Source organism: Anneissia japonica, unplaced genomic scaffold, assembly GCF_011630105.1.
Source record: "Anneissia japonica isolate Jap-2015-1 unplaced genomic scaffold, ASM1163010v1 scaffold4054_len1135799_cov195, whole genome shotgun sequence".
NCBI lineage: Eukaryota > Metazoa > Echinodermata > Crinoidea > Comatulida > Comatulidae > Anneissia > Anneissia japonica.
Window position 1 is genome coordinate 1,092,629 of NW_022694605.1, and position 20,783 is coordinate 1,113,411.

Here is a 20,783-nt window from a genome sequence, read left to right on the forward strand (position 1 = left end):
TCACGATATATACTTAAAATCTTTTCTCTAACAATTGTTGAAGTAGGTGTTGTAAATGTGAAGACCCTTAGAACAATTCTCAATAGCATCAATAATAATAATCATAGTAATAGATGTACTCGTATAACGCAAATACAAACAACAGTATGATGAGGCCAAAAATATGTGTTATGTTGCCCAAAGTTAGTGAAATTTAGAAATGAGCACTTAAAAAAAAATAATACAGTTGTGGCTTCAGGAATGTGCTGTGAGGCATTCTGAACCAAAAGGCTGTCTAGATCTCAATCCGGGTCTAGGAATAAAATCCATGGTTTAGGTTGGCTAAAATTGTGCTAGACCACAGTTTTACACATTGACAGGGGGGGGGGGGAACATGCTCATTTTTTATGATAAAATGGTAACCCCAGGGTTATAATCCAGGTTAACATATTAAATTAAGGGATGTAGTGGATTGCACATCACTTGAACAGTTTAGATCACATCTCAAAAGTCACCTTTTTATTAAGAAGAGCTAAAGCACATAGACTTAATTGTAGTTCATTATTATTCATTTATTATTGAAACCTTGTAATTGGCTTTTTCAAACTTTATACACATATTTTGACTCCGTTTAGGTGAAGTAAAAAATGTTTGCAAATAAAAAGCTGACCCTAGATAGCGGTGCCATATGCTTACAACTTGCTTCAACCAAACTGGGGTCGAGGTATGGATGCGCCATATAAAAAGGTTTGAGAACCAGTGATGTATTCAATTCTTTTATTGTCTCTTGTAAACATTGTACATTTACATTGTAGAGCAGCATACACTTAATTTATATTTAAATTAATAATTAATTGCATATATTTTCAGTACATGAAATTTAAATATTAAAAAATTTTAAAGTGAAAATCAATCACTGTTGTTAAACCTTTTAAAAGTCTGTAAGTAGTACTTTAATATTAAAACAATTTAGTTTAAGATTCACCTATTGCCATGTCCATAATTATATAAAAATATAGCTCCTGGAACTATTCAACTTTTAAAAATGAAAAGTAATATAATTATTTTGGTTTACAAAGTACGGTTTCAACACTAAACTAATTAAGCAAGATGATTTTTATTGTATAAATCACTGTACATTATTATTTTATATCTTATACTGGTTTGCAAACTAGGTTTTGTTTATACAGCCCTGTTAGGGATTTTGTTTTATAACAATACATTTTAAATCATAATATTCATTTGGCAAAGTAAAAGTACAATCATGCCAGGAGGAAGGAATAAACATGAATACAAACTGCAAACATCATCCAAATAACAATAACATATATGCAAAATAATGAAAACATTAAAAAGCATTTCTTAGTAAAAAGTATTACTTGCACTTATTAAACAAAGATTTAAGAAGATATTTGATATTAACGTTCAGATGATGAGCTGATGCTTTTTAATTTTAGTTCTCTTTTTTATTGATGTCCATTTTTTTTTTTAGTTTTCTGAATGGTCTTTGCCAAAAAGATCAATGGTTGTGCACTTGTATAGCGCATATGACATTCGTCTTTATGTGCTTTCCAGGCCAACAGAAAAGAACAAAATCAGAATATATGGTTGAAAACAGAAAAGAAAGCGGTAGAAGAAAAACTATACAAGAAAAAACCAAAAACAGGAGGGTGGAGGAAAATTAGAGATTGTCAAATAGGAATGATTTGAGACAGCACGAAGATCATCAAATAGGAGACCCTTGAACAGATTGTGAATTCCAGAGCTTAGAGCCAACAACAGAAAATGACCTCTCTCCGTAAGTCTCCAAAGGACAAGTAGGCACATGAAGGATTGAAAAGCATGTAGTGGACCTTAACGTCCTTTCAAATTTTGCTAAAAGGAGTGTGATGCGTTCCGAGATGTAATGAGGTGTGGAATGGTGCAAGGACTTGAATATAAAACTGGGCACATTACATTTAATTTGCTCAGTGACGGGAAGCCAGTGCAGTTCTTAAGTGCGCAACTAATGTATAGTAATAAAAGCCTAGTGATTAAAGATAAAGTATTTCGGCAGGATTAAGTCAGTTATTTTGAATATAGCCTTGATATTACTTCTGCAAACTGTTTTTTGAGAGTGGGTCGTTTCAACTTGAATGTTGGTGTCAGTAATGAATTTTCCACAGTCCACTGCACCGATGTCACATGAATGATTTTGACCTGCAAGTAATGAAATCAAAATTCCAATTTGACTCTACTACGGTAAAGAACTTGACAGAGATAGAAAATAGGACATCACTACTATCTTTCAGCAGCTCAGCATCACTATCATCGTATTACCAGCAATGTCAAGGGTCAAATCAAGGGGTTGGGCGGTAATAAGTGCGGCAGGCGGCACTAACTACAACCAATTATCACCCAGGGTTTAGTTGGTAAAATCATTTCTTCTCGGATAATGCATTTCTAACCTTCGTATAATAATTTCCACTAGTGTGTGATACACTATTCTACTAATTGCTTAGTAGAGTCAATGACTTAAGAATAAGACATTGGGTATTCAGATGTTCATTGTTTTCTATTTAATCTAATTATCATACCTACCTACTTAATGTGGAACGAAGTATTATGTTGATCTAGGTTGTTTTACTATATTTGCAACGTGAGCAAATATCAAGTTTTTAGGGGGCCCGCCACAACTGAATTGCTGTGTGATGGCACATTCTTGTCCCAACTCCGCTCTAATACATACATTACATCTTTATGACGAGTAAGGTGCTACCCCGACAGCCGCAGTGCAGCAACACTCGACAACATGTAAAGGATATACATGAAAACAGCATGTTCCTTAATGCACATAACTCTCAATGTTAAATATTCGAGGAGCAGAACTACCCGACCCTAATTATAAACTGTCGCTAGCCGGGTTTGAACCAGGGTATACAGTATGTCTTCAGTCACTGGCATACCTCTCAGTCCAAAGCTCAGGTCATTAATTTAGTGTAGGTCGAACACATTTAATTGCTAAAGCAACTGACTTCATTGTTAATTACCTGTTCAAATGATTTCAAGCCACTCTCCTTTCCAATTGATTGCATATTTTCTAGAATCATTTTCTTCACTTCCTATGTAAAAGGATGAAGTAAAAGTCAACTTTTTTGACCATTTTCCAAGTTTGACATTTCTTTTAAGCTAGGCTCTGGAGGAAAATTTTTTTTTTTTTGATATGTTGTAGAACGTATTTAACGAAAAACTCGGAAGTGGTCAATGAGATACTGATTTTTGAAAAAAAAAGGTTTTCCCCCCAATTTCTAAATATTCAAAAAATCTGTATATCATTCTTTAATGAGACGTTAAAACTAGAGGGAGATGGATCTAAGGGCTCCCTTAAATCTTTTAAAAAGAAAAAAATAGTGCCATTTCCGGCCAACTACAAATGCCATAGACATCCAATATCTCCTATTTGCAAAATTCCACCCCAGGATACCTATGTTTCAAATTCCTGACTCTGTCACTGGAAACAATATTCTTTTTAGTTTCTGCTGCAAACACTGATTTCCCAGCCAATTTAAGGGTCTAACTCTAATTCCTCTAACATATCTCACACAAGAAGTTTTAATATGTTACCTCATTTCTGCACAGTTCCTCATATTCACACGGGAAACCTTTATCTGCTGCCCATTTTGGCATTGTTTCCCTGTCTGGTACCACAATGCCTACAGAAAATGACTTAAAAAAACAATAAGAACTATCAGTGGGTACGTACTACACAGGTTACAATAATAATTAAATTATTTTACATCCCTGATCCACTTTCTTACCTGGAAGCTGTCACCATGTACCCAAACCTGTTCAACTAATGAACTCTTCATGTAGATATTCTCAATCTTCTCAGGAGCTATATATTCTCCCTGAAATCATAATGATTGAATGATCAACATAACAGAATAAGTTTAGGGGGAGATATGGGTGTGGTATGTGCCAGTAGGGGGGGGGGAGAGGACTAGGGGAAAAAATGTATTTTGTACATATTTGTAGACTCTGAAATCGATAAAATAAGCCTTTGAAACTACTTATAAGGTGATTGTTATCTACTCAAGCATATACTGTATTGTTTTGTTCAGCAAATTTCCAATTTTATTTATTCTGAAATACACTTTCAATAAAATGTAGTTTCCAAAGTTACAAAAAGAAAGATGAAAATTTTAAAGTAGAAACTCGGGGGAAGGCAATATTTTTATTGTGGGAAGGGGAGATTTAGATATACAACTGACTAGTTATAAAAATAAATACAGTATTTAACACTGCAGGATGGCAGCGTATGACAATTTGCACTTACCTGGGCTAATTTGTAAATGTGCTTCTTCCTGTCAATTATTTTCAGTGTTCCATTCTTAGTAAACAAAAACAATAATATATGCAAATCAATGATTTTAATTTCATGATTGTGTGATTAGTAGGTAAAAATTAAGTTCCTTAAAAAATGATTGCTTATTATGCAAGCTTTCAAATGTAATTTTGATTGAAAAAAAACCAGGTATATATTAAAACTTATTCTTTTATGCAACAGAAGCTGAAACTTCTTGAAGTTTACATTTAAAAAGATGGCTACAATATAGAAAACTGAAACAAAATACTATACAATCAAAAAATATAAATAGGCCTACAATAAATAACTAATTATAAAAAAAATAGTATTTACAATTATATAAAAATATATTATACAATATTATTTTCAATATTACACAGCAAATTGATTATTAATACATTTTAAAAAATCATTATACAACATATGAAATTCATTAAAATTGATTTATAAAAAACAATTTCAAATATTTGTCAAAAGAAAGAATTACAAATATGATCTTCCAACACTTTTTCATTAAAACGATAATTGATAATACAACAGTGACTAACTGGAAGCCATTGTCCAATGTCTCCTGAATGGAGCCACCCATCCTCATCTACTGCATCTTTGGTCTTCTCTGGATCGTTCAGGTACCCTTTAAAGATGTTTACACCTTTATAACATACCTTATGAAGCAAGGAAAAAGATGTGAGAAAATTATGAACATACTATGCTACGATAAACAGATATATAATTTGACTGATGGAGCTTATTGCAATTAAAACAAGCTAAATTTGGCTACCATAAAACTTCGAATAGAAACACAGTATTATTACCACACCCTTAAAATGTATCCAACTATTGAGTGTTGACTATTATGAAACATTTAAGCTTTACCTCTCCTTTATCATTGGCTGCATAGTACTCCATATCAGGAACATCAACAAGTTTGATCATACAACATGAAATTGGTGGGCCAACATGACCTATTAAAATTATCAAGAACATCATCGTTTCACTTTAAATCAATCATCAATGGTTTATACAATGCCAATATCCATGGCAAAAAAGAAAAAAAAAAGCTCCACTCACCAGTGCTATGATCTCCAGGAACAGTGAATGTCACCGCAACTCCGGATTCCGTCTGACCATATCCCTCGATCACATGACAGCCTAATGCACATCTGAGGAAAGTCATGACATCTGGGGCCAGAGGAGCAGCTCCTGAAAATACCACCTTTATATTCCCTCCAAGCATGTTCTTATGGAAAAGTACATAAATAAAAAAAATCCCAAATTCATTGTCAGTTTTGTAAGAACATGATATCAAAGAACTTTTGTAATTATTGAGTTACATTTATATCTGTTAAATCAAATAACATAAATTTTCAAAAAATCAAAGTTCAAAAGAGGAACAATACTGAATTAGAAATAAAACATGTTGGGAAAAGCTAACAATAAAAAGTAAATCCTTGTAGAGTCACGGGCTATTATGGGCTAGAGCTTACCCCCAATTTCAAGTAGTGTGAAGAGGATGATGAGAGGGTAATGCTCCTCCTGGGTGGGACGCTGGCCCACCGCAAGTTCCCCTCCCTATGATTTCACTTAGGGAAATCATTAATTTTGGAGAATTAACAAATTAAACCTCACTAATAAAAATGTACTGATCTCATAGCTGAACTATCTTGCGATACAACTACATGAGGAAAGGCTAGGCATTGTTGTTCATTCTAATTTCATATTGATTGAGTGCAATTGTAATTATACAATACTGATTTACACAAATTAAAAACACTGTACAGAAGCTAAAACTGAAGTGACGATTGGGCCCAACTGTGCTGCCCCAGGAAGTTAAGTCTGGCACCATAAATTTACTTCAGGGAGCAGTTTTACTAGTTTTTGCCAAAACTTACTTGAATTTTTGAAAAGACAAGCTTGTCCCAGATGCTGGTCCTCGTCACAATTCCCCTATCTAACTCCCTCTTCTTGGCATTCAGTGCCATATAAAAAAGCTTGCGTTTCAGCCAGCCACCAGATTCCACACTTTGAATGACCTAATTATGTGGTAAAATGGTTGTGAATTAAAATCTTCAATATAACACTACTAATACAGCATCGACAGATAATAATAGAATATAGATACAGAATGGTTTGATTAAATAGGGAATAAGTGAAAGCCCAAACAAAATATACTCGCTATAAATCGAAAAATAAAAAAGAGAAATACATGATTTAAAATGTTACAAGTAAATGCATATCAAAATAAATAGCATAATATACAATAAAATTAATCAACCCAAGTAGTTGAAAGAAACATTTGCTGAGATTGTACTTATACATGGAAATATGCCCATATAAACAACTTCCATAAAGATAACTTTGTATAAAAAAAAAACAGTAAACATTTGAAACTTACTGCTTGTTCATATAAAAAAAAAAAAAAGTCCATAAAATTGTATTATATTAATCTAATAAAATATATCTTTAATAGAAACTATACTACTTTTAGGCATAACAATGGTACTTAATGGTAAATTGTTATGGTGAATATGCTACCACCCTGGCATCATCTCAATTTCTAAGATGTTGAACAGCTTTACCTTGTCATATACTCTGTTCAAAAGTCTTGGTACTGATGGAAATCCATCCGGTTTAATTGCTTGTAGGTCTTTCATAATGGCCTTGATATCACCAGAATAAAAGGCAATTCTCCCACCATGCATCAAAAGCATCAACTAATGGATAAAAAGAGAGCTTATTTACTTATATGTTGTAGGCGTTCTTAGTTGATACTTGAGTTTTGCATTTTTTTGCATTTTTTTGTTGCAAGTGTATATTTGTCCAAGACTATATAGTAAATTCACCAGTTGACTATAAGAGTAATAATTATGATCTTTGCTGTTACTTCAGAGTAAGAGTGGTCACAGATTATCCAATTCCAAATATCCAGTAAAAGTATAAGCATGGAGGTATTATAGTAAACTATATCTCTATGGTATAAGAGCTTCAAGGAAGCTTTAACCACTGAATCTCTACCAGAAGCACTATATGGTCCGCAGTCTATGGAAGAGGACATTACACTTTCAAAACTTTATAATTAATAAAAATAGTATATAGATAAGCCTATCCTACATACTTTTTCACGGATCACAAGGCTGAATATTACAAGGATTTGGAAGTCCCTATAATAGGCCTTTTAAAACTGCAATCAGACCAGCTCTGCTGCATTGACCTAAACACAGTTCAAGGTTTAATTGTTTCATTCATTTTTTATTAATTCTCTTTTATTACAGTATTATATATCCTGGATGTATTTATACCTCCATGATTATATAATTGATTTTTAGTGTGAATACTTACATGGGTCAGTCTCTCATACATGTGGGCCAATGGTAGATATGACAAATGTGTTGTTCCTTCTTCAAACTTAAGCTCAGACTGTGCAAATAATCAACATAAAGCAATCAACACTAATATCTGAGTTAAGAGTTAAATTTATCTATTCATTTTTACTTCTAGTACTTTATGGAATAAGTCCTATTAAACACCATCAGGGAACCACACAGCACAAAGTCTTGCCACTGAAAGTAGGTACACGTCTGTAGCTCCTTATTAAATAGACTAAAAAGAATTTCGGTTCTCGAAATCTTTCAAAAAACCATGAAAAAACTACCTACTCACTCATTCATTTGTTCCTAACAGGTTAACGATGGGGCTGAATATGTAAGAACGAAAATCGTTTTCACAAAAAAAATAAAATAAACAAAAAGTTACAAACTTATGTTCTGCCTATAAACTTTTTTTTTTTACAAAAATTAACTTCTTGTTTTATTAACAATTTGTTCAATTTTTTTTAAACATTTGCATGACGAATAAACAATAGTATAAATTTGCAGTACACCATGCAAATAGTTTTGAGAAGAACTGAGTATTTTAAGATTTAGATTGCTCTATTTGTCTTCAGGATAATGAGAGTGTCTAATACTAATTCTTGATTATAGATAACAACAGCACAATGTCAGGGGAAGAATGAATGCAACTGACGTATGTGTGTTACAGATCAGAATAAATTTATAAATTTGCAATGATTCATCCTATATATTAACTGCTTTTGAAAGATTTTATTGCTTAAAAATGTATTAACTGAAAATGTAAAATAAAATGATGTATAATGTAACTTACAGGCCCTTCAGCAATTTCCTGAAATGAGGCTGCAGTTGCAATTATATTCCTGTGGGTAAGCATCACACCTTTCGGATTTCCTGATCCAAAAAAATTATGAAAAATAATGATGACAATATATACTAATAATAATAATGACGAAACTTATTAAATATAAAATTTAGACTAGTAATTTAAAATTTAGAAGATAACATGAAGATAATTTGATTTCATTTTTGGATAGAAACCCAAGACAGGCAAACCTGTTAACAACAGTTGAAAACTATACCTAAAAATCCTTGTTTTGGGCAATAAAGGAAACCAAAGGATAAATTACAATGTTTGAAATAGCATACATACACAGATCATATATTTTAATAATATAGTTTTTTCCAAACCAAGCTGGCACTAAGTTATACTGTTGTACTTTGAGCCAGTTTTCGCTTACTGAGCTCTCGTTGGTTGTGCCTTTTTTTCGCTCCGCAAAAAGTAGAACCAATAAGCTACTAATTTCACTGAAGTGAAAAACTCCAACAGAAATGTGAGTGCGCATGAACCGACGCTTAGATTTATGCAAATAAATTCACTTAGTATAAAACCTGCTTTATGCTAGCTGAAGTAGTATAATAAGTAATTAGTAACTTTCTTCGGGTTCTAATTAAGCTTGTTTTACGAAAGTAATTTTCAATTACAATTCAATTTTTATCGCAGTGGTCGATTTATTCGCGATGGTGACGAAAAAATGAGGAATTTTTTTTTGCACACGAACCTTAAAAAAATCAAGCCGAGCATCCAATAATACAAAAATTATTGGATGCTGAGGAATAGGCAAATAACATTAGGAGTTACAGTGATGACGTCACGATTGACTAATCAATCATGACGTCAATCGTGACGTCATCACTAGGCCTACGACTAGGCAGGCCGCCCGGGCGTCCTCCTACTATTACTAGGCATAGGCCGTAGCCTGGCCTAGTTATGAAATCATCGCACAATTTTACCTGTCTGCGCACCGACCAAAAAGGAAGTCAGTGACTGTATTCCCTCTCGAATGCTGAAATTTTTATTTCTTTGACGAAAGTCTATCAATATAGCATTACAAACAAGTTCTTTCTAACACAATAGTTATTCATCGTATCCATACTGTACTGCTGATGTTAGATGAGTTAAACGCGTTATTAGTTCAACAGATACTTTTCTGCTAATCTTATGCAACATAAGTTAACTGACATGTTATAAATATCAGTAATTATTACATATTATATCAGTATTAATCATTTCAAACATTTGCACACCAAATTACAGCAGTCAACCACGGTATCACTATGTTCAAAAGGACACTCAAATGATAATACGGTACAGACAACATGACTGATTTTCATGTCAAACCACCCACCTGTTGTTCCACTGGTATTGCAAACTGTGTGTAGATCGGTTGGTTGAGGTGGCTGTGGGAACAATATAAATGTAACATATATATATATAATATATTAACATGGGGTTAATACATTATTTTTTAAGATAATGATTTTTGTTGTTCTCATTCAGTTAGGAGAAATTAACTACCGAGAGAGTAATGAAGTTTCTTAAAAAAACACTATAATTGTACTTTGCTGTACATTTGATTATATATTGATAAAGTCATGCAACATCACACATTTGCAGGCATTCTGCAAACACAACCATCTCAGATTACATTCTTAAAATTCATAATGGAAATGCAAAAGCTGCTATATTAGATTTTTAAAAGTTTCTTGATAAATTAAGGAAGTTTGAAATCAGCGGTAATGTTATAAAATGGTTCACTTCATATTTCAGTTATAGATCTCAAGTTGTTTGTATAAATTCTGAGCTCTCAGACTCTAAAACTATTGACATTGGGCTCCACTTTTGAGCCTTCATTGTTCATTTATGAATTCTTTCAGATGTTCTTTCTTGTCTGTAATGAATGTCCATATCACTCTTTTATGTAGCTTTTCTCCCTATCACCCTACAGAATCAACACCAGTGGTGGCAGTGGGAGGGCCCAGGGCCTGTTCCCCATTGGGGAGAGCTTCCCCCACTCCCAACTGGGGGTAACACATTTCATCGGAATAATAATTATGTTAAAAGAATGCAAAATAATGGAATAGAAAACCAAACGATGTAAAGAAAAAGGCAACCAACTTGAGTTTCAACGTTTTCAAAAATCATGCTATTTAATTTGAATTTTATCCCATACACTGTATGTTTTTGCTATCACTTCACCATTGTCATACATGTTTATGTTATGCCTTTTTTTATCTACTGATTTTATATTATGATTGAGTTAGGTATAATTAACTTTCTATTCTTAACCTTGTTAAGAAAATAACTGGACCCTTTTTGAGACTAGTACTTTTGTATTGAAAATGTATCCAGTCAATAGAAAGAATGAATAAATAAAACAACACAATATTTACATATGTACAAATTCTGTACACTGGTTAAACAGTATAGTGGCAGATGTTTGCAATGTAGAAACCAATCACTCTAATTCTTATGTGAATTTTGCTGGGAATGAACAAACAATAATTATTGAGAAGACATTGAGATATTTACCATTGGTTCTTGAAGATTATTTTTTCCCAGTTCCTAAAAAAATAACAAATGTTATATACATTGTTTTGGAGTCATATATGCAACAAAATTAACTTTTAACTACTGATGATGAATTTTCATCTGATAAGTCCAATAACTCAATGAAAACAGCTTCAACAGAGACAGAGGATAGTACCACCGTATAGCTGTTTACTTGTTACTGGGAGGGACACAGGTACCATCTGATACGTCTCAGTAACACTACTACTAACAGCCCCTTTGTGATTACTGAGGCTAGGATGAAAGCTGAGTGAGTTGCCAGCAGAAAGCTACTACACTAGGTAAGCTACCTGTAGTTGTTTGAAATAAAAATTTAAAAACAAAAACAGCTTTAAATTTCATTTTAAGAAAAGCAAATTATTCTTACTATTATATCATAAAATCCTAAGAGTTCAACTGCTTCTTTTTCAGCTATCCTCTTGAGGTCTTCTGAAATCTCTTCTACCATAATTATTCTCTTTAGACATTTCATCTCGGAAACATCTGATATGAGCTTCCTGGCTCTCTCATCAGTGTCAACAATAACCGAAGCAATGTTTCCTAATAATTTCAAATAAAAATTACTGGGTAATTTATTATTCTAACAGACGGACAATTAAAGACAATGTTGCTACCTTTCATAAACGGAGATTGTAACTTCTTAATACAAAAGAATGGCAATAAAATAGCTTCTAAACTTACCCTTATTGATGATATAAGAGCATGCATCTGATCCCAATGTGTCATATAGAGGAACTGACACCATACTGAACATTAGACATGCAACATCAGATACCCCCCACTAAAGATCACAACAGAAAAACATAAATCAACTAAATAATAAATAGTTAATAATAATAGATTAATATACACCTAGCGTTTTACACCAGAGTCTCAAAGCGCTTAAAGCATGGACTAGTTCGTACAGTAACTTTCTCCTCCCCTAAAGGTCTCATGTCTGATCAACCTACTACAGCTACTCATCTGTCCACACCATATCAGAGGTGTCTGTCTACAATAATTTCAGAGGCAGATTTAGAGAGGACAAACAGGCTTTACCACCTAAAAAATTGACTACTTTTGTTCTAGAATACAGTAATTAGCTAAAATATAATTCAAATAATATAAATATTGCGCTTAGGAAAACTATGTTATGTTTTTTTGGGGGTATGATGTTGCTCAATACAAAGACGTATCACAGAGCACCATGACATAGCAACAAATAAAAACAAGCATTTAATTCTACCTATATTTATTTTTTATATTTAGTATGGGTTTGTCTATCTATATCTACTAATTATTATCTACATCTGTACCAATTACGTCATTAATCCTTGCTTTGGTTTGAAAACATCACATTTTCCTCAAAAAAATGAAGTACTATAAGTTAGTCTGATTATTAACTTCCATTGAATATTCTAAAACACATAACTCCAACCTCAAATCGATTCTGAGCATATATTCCAATCAGAGTATCCTGTCCGCCTACCACACCTTTGCTGAATAGTCCACAAGCAAGTGCTTGAGCAAGATCATATACCTGCAAATAATACAAAATATAAAGTAAGCAATAATATCAATGCAAAACAAAATTAATGCTTTCACAGAAATTAGAAATCCATATTCCTCATCAATCAAGGCAGTTAAATATTAACACATTTTCATGACAATCAAACTTCCCATATGCCTATATTAACTAAAACAATGTCATTGTATTAACCTTAATTATTTTTCTGTAATAATTCTTTTTTGAGGGAAAGGGGTTATCTATCTCTCTATTGCCCCAATCAGGCCATCTACTATAATTGGTTTACTATATACTTGCCTTAAACTATCCAACAAGCCTTGGGGTACTGAGGCCTACCCATTGACATGGGCCCAACGGCCATGCATGGGCTATGTTTAGGATTATAGTGCTATACATACCCATTGTGAACAGTTTATTTTAATAGTACTACTGTCATCATTTTTGTTGTTGCTATTTTTATATTTTAATTAATAAATTAATAATTAATAAAACAAGTTTACAATTTATTTTTAGTTTTATGTATTTTTTTATTTATTCGGTATAAAAACCTCACATCAATCCCAGAGGGCAAACCTGTCAGTTTACATAAATATCAAACATTATCTTGATGAACTCTGAACCTTATCTATGTGCTAAACTTTGGTTGGAATTCAAATATTATTATCAATTGAAAAGATTAGACTAATACTGGCCAACAATGCTATATTTCGTAGTTCAATATCTTGTATCTCTATATTGGAAACCACATATGTCTATAAATTATCAAAAGACAACAAATTTTAGATTAGTTTCAGTACGTATTGTATATACAGCAGTTATAATTTACCTCATTATACGATGTCCAAACAAACCCTGATGTTGTAGATTGTCCATAGCATGGTCCATCACCTAAATCAGAGCAAACAAAAAATGCTTTTACAGCAATTAAGGTTATACAGATAAGAAAAAAAAAGCAAGTGAAGGATGAAAATATTTAGGGAGATAAACATGTTCACAGGAATGTTGATGAATGTCATATGCTTCAGAAGGCTGGTGTACCTGATAGTCTTCTGCCTCTCAGAAAGGCATCATAAACTGTTCTGACATCCTCGTAACGGTACTCCAAGAATTTTCCATTTTTCATTAACGGTGAGACATGAATTCTCTCATCTCCCTAAAATTTCAAGAAAAAATTAATTATTAATCGATTATTAACAAACAAGATTTATGAAGGGATAATCTTATTATATTCATGAAGGGTCTGGCTCAATGATTGAGGGAGCTTTAGCTAGCATAGTAAGATTAAATGAAGTGATTTTTAACTACTTGAGCATCATTTTTTTGCTAAGCAAATTTCTAGTGGGGGAGGCTTATGGCGCATTATGTGAATGGTGTATACATAGAATTAAGCGTGTCACTGGGAAAAGCACTTTGTACAGGTTGTCTTTCTCTGTGGCTGCGGTGGGGGGGGGGGGGTTTGGCCTCCATCGGACAGGGCTCTTCAGGCAGTTGGACTAACAAATATATAAAAATAGGCCCATGCCAAGCCAACACATGTCTGTCACAATCAGAGTGTCATTTCTGGCCATCCAGAGGTTTCTATTCTTTAAAAAAATCTCATTTGGGAGGGGAACACCCTCTCAAACCCTTCCTCCAACTCGAACCTATGAGCCCAAGTCCCCCTGTTGGACAGCTCAGCCCCCCCTCCCCAGAAAATATATCCTAGAGCCTTCACTGGTCTTTCTCCACCCAGCAGTATAAGTAGGATACCGACTATGTCCGATTGCCAATGTGCTGATTTATTACATACAGCAAATGGGCCTTCCCGAGTGTCAATCAAACTTTGTTCACTGACCAATCAGAACAAAACCAATGACATGCAAACACGTCTCACAAACGCACATGTTTGCGTATGTTTTTACACTTTCGTATTGTGGGACCTTATATCCGAGCGGTCCATTATGGAATATTCTCCAGGTAGCCTGGGTTCCAGGCCCTAATTTTGGGTTACCGTACTCACTCTTTATTGCACTTTGTGCGCACCACACCTAATTTAATTGGCATCCCATACTCAATTTCTTTATTTTTTTGGATTATTTTGGTCTCTGAATTAACTTTCTTGTTGGTGGTGCTGTCCAGAATGAGAAAAAAAATAATAATAAGGGGCTTGTGGCAAGTCTAGTCTTCAGGGAGTTACATATGCATGTGTTACATAGGTATCATAATATTTTTAGGTGTTGTTCAACCTTACACAGTTGGAAATGACACCTACCTCCAGTACTATAGACTGTTTCTTAAGATCAATGACTGGCTTCACTGGGGTTGCTCTTGTTGCTAAGTAATAAGATGAAGTCATGGCAACAGCACCTAATGCAAAGACAGTTGACTTATTGCCAAGAAAACTAAGGATATCTTCTACAGGCATTATCTATTTACCAAGAAAAAAAAAATTATTAAACTGAATATTTATTCACTGTGAAGAAAGCAAGCGATGAAATGACAGGTTTACATATAAACCACAATTTGCATTTGACCCACCTTCATGAGGTGATACTGATAGTTATAATTGTATACTCTAATCCAATCCAATCCTACCTTTAAAAAGCAGCATGCAAATATTATAAATCAAGGTTAGAAGCTGGTTACACTTGAAATCTTGTATATTAGTCTTGTTAGAAAATATAATACATAATTCAAGTAATGAAATGCAAGCCATCATGTTGGTGTGCAAATAATCGCAATTGCCTATTTTATTGACTATAGTGTGGACGGTCAAAAAAATAATCTAAATAGAGAGTGCATTTTACAGATGCTCAAGATCTACGTAGAAATGTAAACAGTTCAGTAAACCTATTTAAATATTGTTTTTTGGCATAGATTCTGCATAAATTCTTCCTTAAAACTGTGTTTATTTGATGGAAATTTATTGAGTATTACTGTAGCTATGTTATGAATATTAAACCAGTAAGTTTATTACAAGATTTGTGTTTTAAAAATAATTTTAATATACTTTTCAATTAGTTTAAAAGGATACAACGTTCAATTGACACAGTTAAATGTAGGTCTGTGACCTTGGAATTGATCTAGATCAATCTCTGGCCTGATTCAAATTGGCAGTGATAGTGCATATAATACAGTACTTAAATGATGAGGTGGTTCAAGGCAAACCAATCTAGTATTTATTGTTTTTTTTTTTTGTTTTTTTTTTATGTTTTGAATAGTTACACTAATGTAGCATTTGCTGTACAATAAGAGTGGGCATAAATATGGTCATCATTCATAAGGCTGCACCCAAAGTTGTGAATTTCTAGATACCAAATGAGTCCTATACGACATGATTTAATCACTATCACAGGGTTTGGATGGGGTTTGCACTGTGTTTTGGGGGGTTTGCGGGGTTTAGCAATTTTTTTATACAAAAAATGACCTTTTTACCCCAAAAATAGGTTGTGACGAACATAAAATTCAGATTTTTTTTTATTGAGATACCAAGTTGAGTCCTATACTATGTGATTCAATTATTATCACAGAGTTTGGATGGGGTTTGCGGTGTTTTTTTGGAGGTTTGCGGGGTATGCGGGGTTTAGCAATACCCTCCAATCACCACCAGAAGGACACCACTGGAAATAAGTCTTCTTCTAGACTTTCATGGGCTATCCTTGGTGTTTACACTGAATAAATCCAATCCAATCCAAGTCTGGTCAAGAAAGTGTCAGTTCAGTCTCATGTGAGTATACTGTAAAGGCAGGCTCAGGTCAACACGGAACTCAACTCAACTCAACTCGTCGACATGAGCGCTCCGCTCGTCGACTGAACAGAACTGACCGCAACTGACAGTCGCGCATATTTGTCGACATGAGTCAAGTTGAGTTGAGTTCCTTTCAGTTGCCCATGTTCAACTTTTTGCGGAACTGAAAGGAACTGAAAAAAGCGCGAAAAAAATGCTGATTCGGAACTCAAAGGAACTGAAAACGTTGATCCTGATATTAATCGTAATCAAGATGCATTAACTAAAAAAAGATATTATATTACAATGTTTTGTTAATGGCAGATTACTTTATTCTTTGTTTTAAAAAATATTATAGGCCATAGGTCAGATTTTTATTCTAACACATTAACAAATAGGCCTAGGCTAGGCCTAATAATAATAATAATAATACAGCATATACTTACCATATTCTAGCTAGCCTAGGCTACGCCTAGAGTGTAGAAGAAAGGCAGGCTTTCTATGCCAGGCCTACTAGCCTACGTCCAACTCTACGTACGACGAGTAAAGACTTGACAACTATTAATGGCATGCAGATCTCACTTCCAAAATCCATTTTTACGAATTATAAATAATCCAGTAATTCTTAGGAGTGTGCATTGTTTTTGAAGTTAGTTTTGTACAAATTCTAACAGTAGAACATTTATCTAGGGCCTAGGCCTAGGTCAAGAAAAGCTACATTCCTTTTTCAGAAAGTCCCTCTGCAGTGTAGTGTTAAATTATGAATTCTATCAAAAGTAGGCCTATGCTGCTGCATTCGCGTAATATTAAATTAATGCATTTTTATAACATATTTGACAGCTGATTCATGTAAACATTGTCACGTATAAAATGCATTCGTGTATACTTGTTGTTTTTGTTTTTTCATATAGAAAAAGACCTTTCTTATTTTAATTGTTCCACCAGATTTTGCATGAACCCATTTCAAATAGACCAATAGGCCTATGCGATACACTTTTCTAAATTAAAAAAAGAGTAGATAAACTTAAAAAATAATTTTATTATTTTTAACGACACGTCTAATCTTACAAGCATTCAAACATTTATTTGCAGTTGATGAGATTTCGAAGAAAATGAAATCTTTAAAAACTCAATTCTGTCGACTAATCAAACAGGCACCATTTGTTTCAGTTGCCGGTCGACATTTTTAAAACAAAAAAATAAAGTAGATACACTTTTTAAAATAATTACGTGTCTTTAATAAAAACATTACAGACATTTTGCAGTTGATGGGATTTCGCGGGAAAATGTTTTTAGCCAATAGTTCCTTTCAGTTGCCAGTCGACATGAGCCAAGTTCCTTTCAGCTCCGTTCAGTTGCTCAAAGTCGACATGAGTTCAGTTCCTTTCAGTTGCGTTCAGTCCCTTTCAGTTGCACGGAGCACTCATGTCGATGAGTTGAGTTGAGTTGAGTTGAGTTCCTTTCCAGTTCTGTGTCGACCTGAGAATGCCTTAAGCGCATGCACAGTATATCATGTTCCTATATTTGAGTATTGTCATCTATTTGATTTGTTATATGTGTTATTGATGCGATGTGTATAAGAGACAGATATATATGAAATTGACAAGAAAAAATTAAAGCATAAGTTAAGTACTCTAACAAAGAATGACGTGTTTCATTTCAAATATTACTTTCAAAGGGTTTCTGTATCTAGTACGAAAGGATTTGTCTTCTTAAAGTCAGACTTCGGAGGAAAACAATTTTTGATATGTTGTAGGCCTAGATCCGATTTTTTAAATTGTTTGACGAAGAAAGAGAACGGTGAATGAGATACAGATTTTTGAATATTTAAAAACTGGGGGGGAAAAGGCGTAAAATTGCGCAGTTTTTTAATATTTAATGCACTATATTGTTCCATGTTAGTGTTTGATAAGTATTGGGAGACCCTATGAGCTCCTTTCCGTCCCTTGTGAGGTATTTAAAGGTACGTTTAACAGGTGAAACACACATTTCCGCGAGAGAGTGTTTTTCTTTAAATAGCTTTAAATTGTGTTCGACGCACGAAAGTTAATCCCAAATTAAGGTTAGGTAAGTACCAGGTGACCAATGCCAATGTTTACTGCCCGTGACTGTATTTAAAGGTGCTGTGTGTTGTGATAACATAATTTCCGCGACAGAGTGCTTTTTCCTTTAAACAGTTTAAATCATATTTAATGCACTATATTGTTCCATGTTAGTGTTTAGATAAGTATTGGAGACCATATGAGCTCTTTTCCGTCCCCGTGAGGTATTTAAAGGTACGTTTAGCAGGTGAAACACACATTTACACGAGAGAGTTTTCTTTAAATAGCTTTAAATTGTGTTCGACGCACTAAAATTAATCCCAAATTAAGGTTAGGTAAGTACCACATGAGCAATGCCAAAGTTTACTGTAGCCCGTGAGTGTAGTTAAAGGTGCTGTGTGTTGTGATAACATAATTTCCACGAGAGGGTGCTTTTTCCTTTAAACAGTTTTCAGTCGTATTTAATGCATTATATTGTTCATGTTAAGTTTTAGGTAATTATTGGGAGACCATATGAGCTCTTTTCTGTTCCCTGTGGGATATTTATATATAGCACTCTGTGGCTACTTGCCACCTGCTAATTTTCCCCACAGATTTTTTTTCTACTCAGAGAGTTATTCCCCAGGCTATTTCCCCCCCCCCCCATTTTTTCAATGCATTGTTCCTTCCTTCCTTGTTTTCCTATTGATTTTTTTTCTATCAGGTTATTTTCATTATACTTTATAAGAGAGAGAACATATTTTTTTTAATTTTATATTTTGTGTTTTCTTTATATCAATTAATTATTATCTAGTCGTTGTAAGGTTACACTAAAAAGGTGTGCCGATGATACAAAAGCGTTATTCAATCAATTGACTAACTGACTATTGATGCATTTGCAATACAGTATTGATGAAGGCTAAATACACATTGTACAAACGTTTTGAAAGTTTAAATTCCGGTTTTACATAAGAAATAGAGGAAAGAAAACAGGATATCTTTATAACATGTTTCCTCTTTTGGAATTTCGATATCACACATATTTTCTAGTCGTTCTATATACCTATATTTCTCTGCATCCACAAAATACACTCCGGCAAGTAGCGGAAGTATTATTTCTGTACTTCTACAGTACTTTTGAGGTCAATGCTCATTAGTGATTCTCTTTTACGATACGCCTACTTTTATTTCAATTATGGGTTACGGTTGATGGTAGCAAATACGCCTATATCATTAAATATTTCATTTAATTAATGTTATTTAATTTGTTTATCAGAAAATTAGGTCAATTTATGTTTTATAAAGTATGCATATTATATATATTTTTAATGTTTATGTTACTAACGTTTAATATACACCGAATGCAATTTCTTATTGTTTTAACCAACAAGGATGTGTACAGAATATTGATAATTGTGTACGTATTCTTAGCTTAAAGTTACAGAATTTGTTACCATATATTGTAACAAAAAGTAGAATTTGAAATTATCAAACACATAACGACTTGCTTAATTACTGGTACTTAGATATTATCTTTTGGCCTGTGAACCCAACTCAAAATAAATGTTGGCCCTTTAAACAAATTAATTAAGAATCAGGGGTATAGGAGTATAACAGGAGGGGTAGAAAGAGTGTCAAATGTTAGGAAAGGTTCACCACCGCAGCCTATTCATTTTTTGTTTGTTTGAGTAATGAATGTTTGTGTACATAGTTCAGGTACTCAAATTAAACATACATTGAAACTCAAATTGTACGTGGCTTTATTAAAAATATTTTTGTTTATGTACCTGATATTGTCAATAAACACTCCCTAAAAACAGCTTAAAAATGCTAAGATCGTCAGAACAGCCAGGGGGTATCGCCCCCCCCACCCAGAACCCCCAACGGGGCCCTGACCCTGGACCCCGGCAGGGGCTCTGCTGGCCGCCGGCTCGCGTTTTAAATCAGGTTCAATGATTTCAGGTTGGTAACAGCTATGTAACCTACCTAGGCATAGGTTGGCAGATCGGACAAAATAGGCTTAGAACAACTAACATTCAATTAAATACAATTAAAAACAGTTTTAAAACTGTTGGCTCGACATCGTAATAATTTATGTACGAAAGTGTGTTCTTCAGGCCTATCAGTTCATCGATCTATGGAAGAAAGACTACGTATCCAACTCAATAATGTTGATTTCCGGCCATCTAGGAATAACAATTTTTCAGGGGGAGGACCCCAAAACTCCCTTTCATTTTTGGGTTTATGGGAAAATGAACCCCCCTCTTTTAAATCCTGGATCCACCTTTGATAACCAGGAAAATTTTATACTCAAATCCTAGCCCGGGCACAAAATCATGCATAGCTATTTTATACATTTCCGATGTGAAAAGCGGGGGTGGGTGGGGTTCCTACATTTAGCTTAATTGAGGCTCATCGGATGTACAGTAATCTAAACTTATTAAGAAGGTGAACATAGGCCTATAT

General features: G+C 33.8%; 1 protein-coding gene across 2 annotated transcripts in view; it reads right to left on the reverse strand.

Moving 5' to 3' along the window:
- Positions 1–543: 543 nt before the first annotated feature.
- LOC117101121 (long-chain-fatty-acid--CoA ligase 1-like) overlaps positions 544–20,783 on the reverse strand; it is a 23,478-nt gene continuing 3,238 nt past the window's right edge. For both annotated transcript variants that reach the window (XM_033241009.1, XM_033241010.1), the window contains exons 2-21: positions 14,842–14,997; positions 13,629–13,743; positions 13,417–13,478; positions 12,501–12,602; positions 11,765–11,864; positions 11,451–11,623; positions 11,045–11,077; positions 9,861–9,912; positions 8,486–8,565; positions 7,664–7,741; positions 6,904–7,038; positions 6,217–6,357; positions 5,396–5,564; positions 5,201–5,289; positions 4,873–4,989; positions 4,295–4,348; positions 3,777–3,866; positions 3,583–3,684; positions 3,009–3,080; positions 544–2,178 (exon numbers count right to left, since the gene is read on the reverse strand). In XM_033241009.1, the coding sequence (XP_033096900.1) occupies positions 2,047–2,178; positions 3,009–3,080; positions 3,583–3,684; positions 3,777–3,866; positions 4,295–4,348; positions 4,873–4,989; positions 5,201–5,289; positions 5,396–5,564; positions 6,217–6,357; positions 6,904–7,038; positions 7,664–7,741; positions 8,486–8,565; positions 9,861–9,912; positions 11,045–11,077; positions 11,451–11,623; positions 11,765–11,864; positions 12,501–12,602; positions 13,417–13,478; positions 13,629–13,743; positions 14,842–14,994 (2,049 nt within the window). In that variant the 5' untranslated portion in view covers positions 14,995–14,997 and the 3' untranslated portion in view covers positions 544–2,046. The remainder of the gene's footprint in view (positions 2,179–3,008; positions 3,081–3,582; positions 3,685–3,776; positions 3,867–4,294; positions 4,349–4,872; positions 4,990–5,200; positions 5,290–5,395; positions 5,565–6,216; positions 6,358–6,903; positions 7,039–7,663; positions 7,742–8,485; positions 8,566–9,860; positions 9,913–11,044; positions 11,078–11,450; positions 11,624–11,764; positions 11,865–12,500; positions 12,603–13,416; positions 13,479–13,628; positions 13,744–14,841; positions 14,998–20,783) is intronic.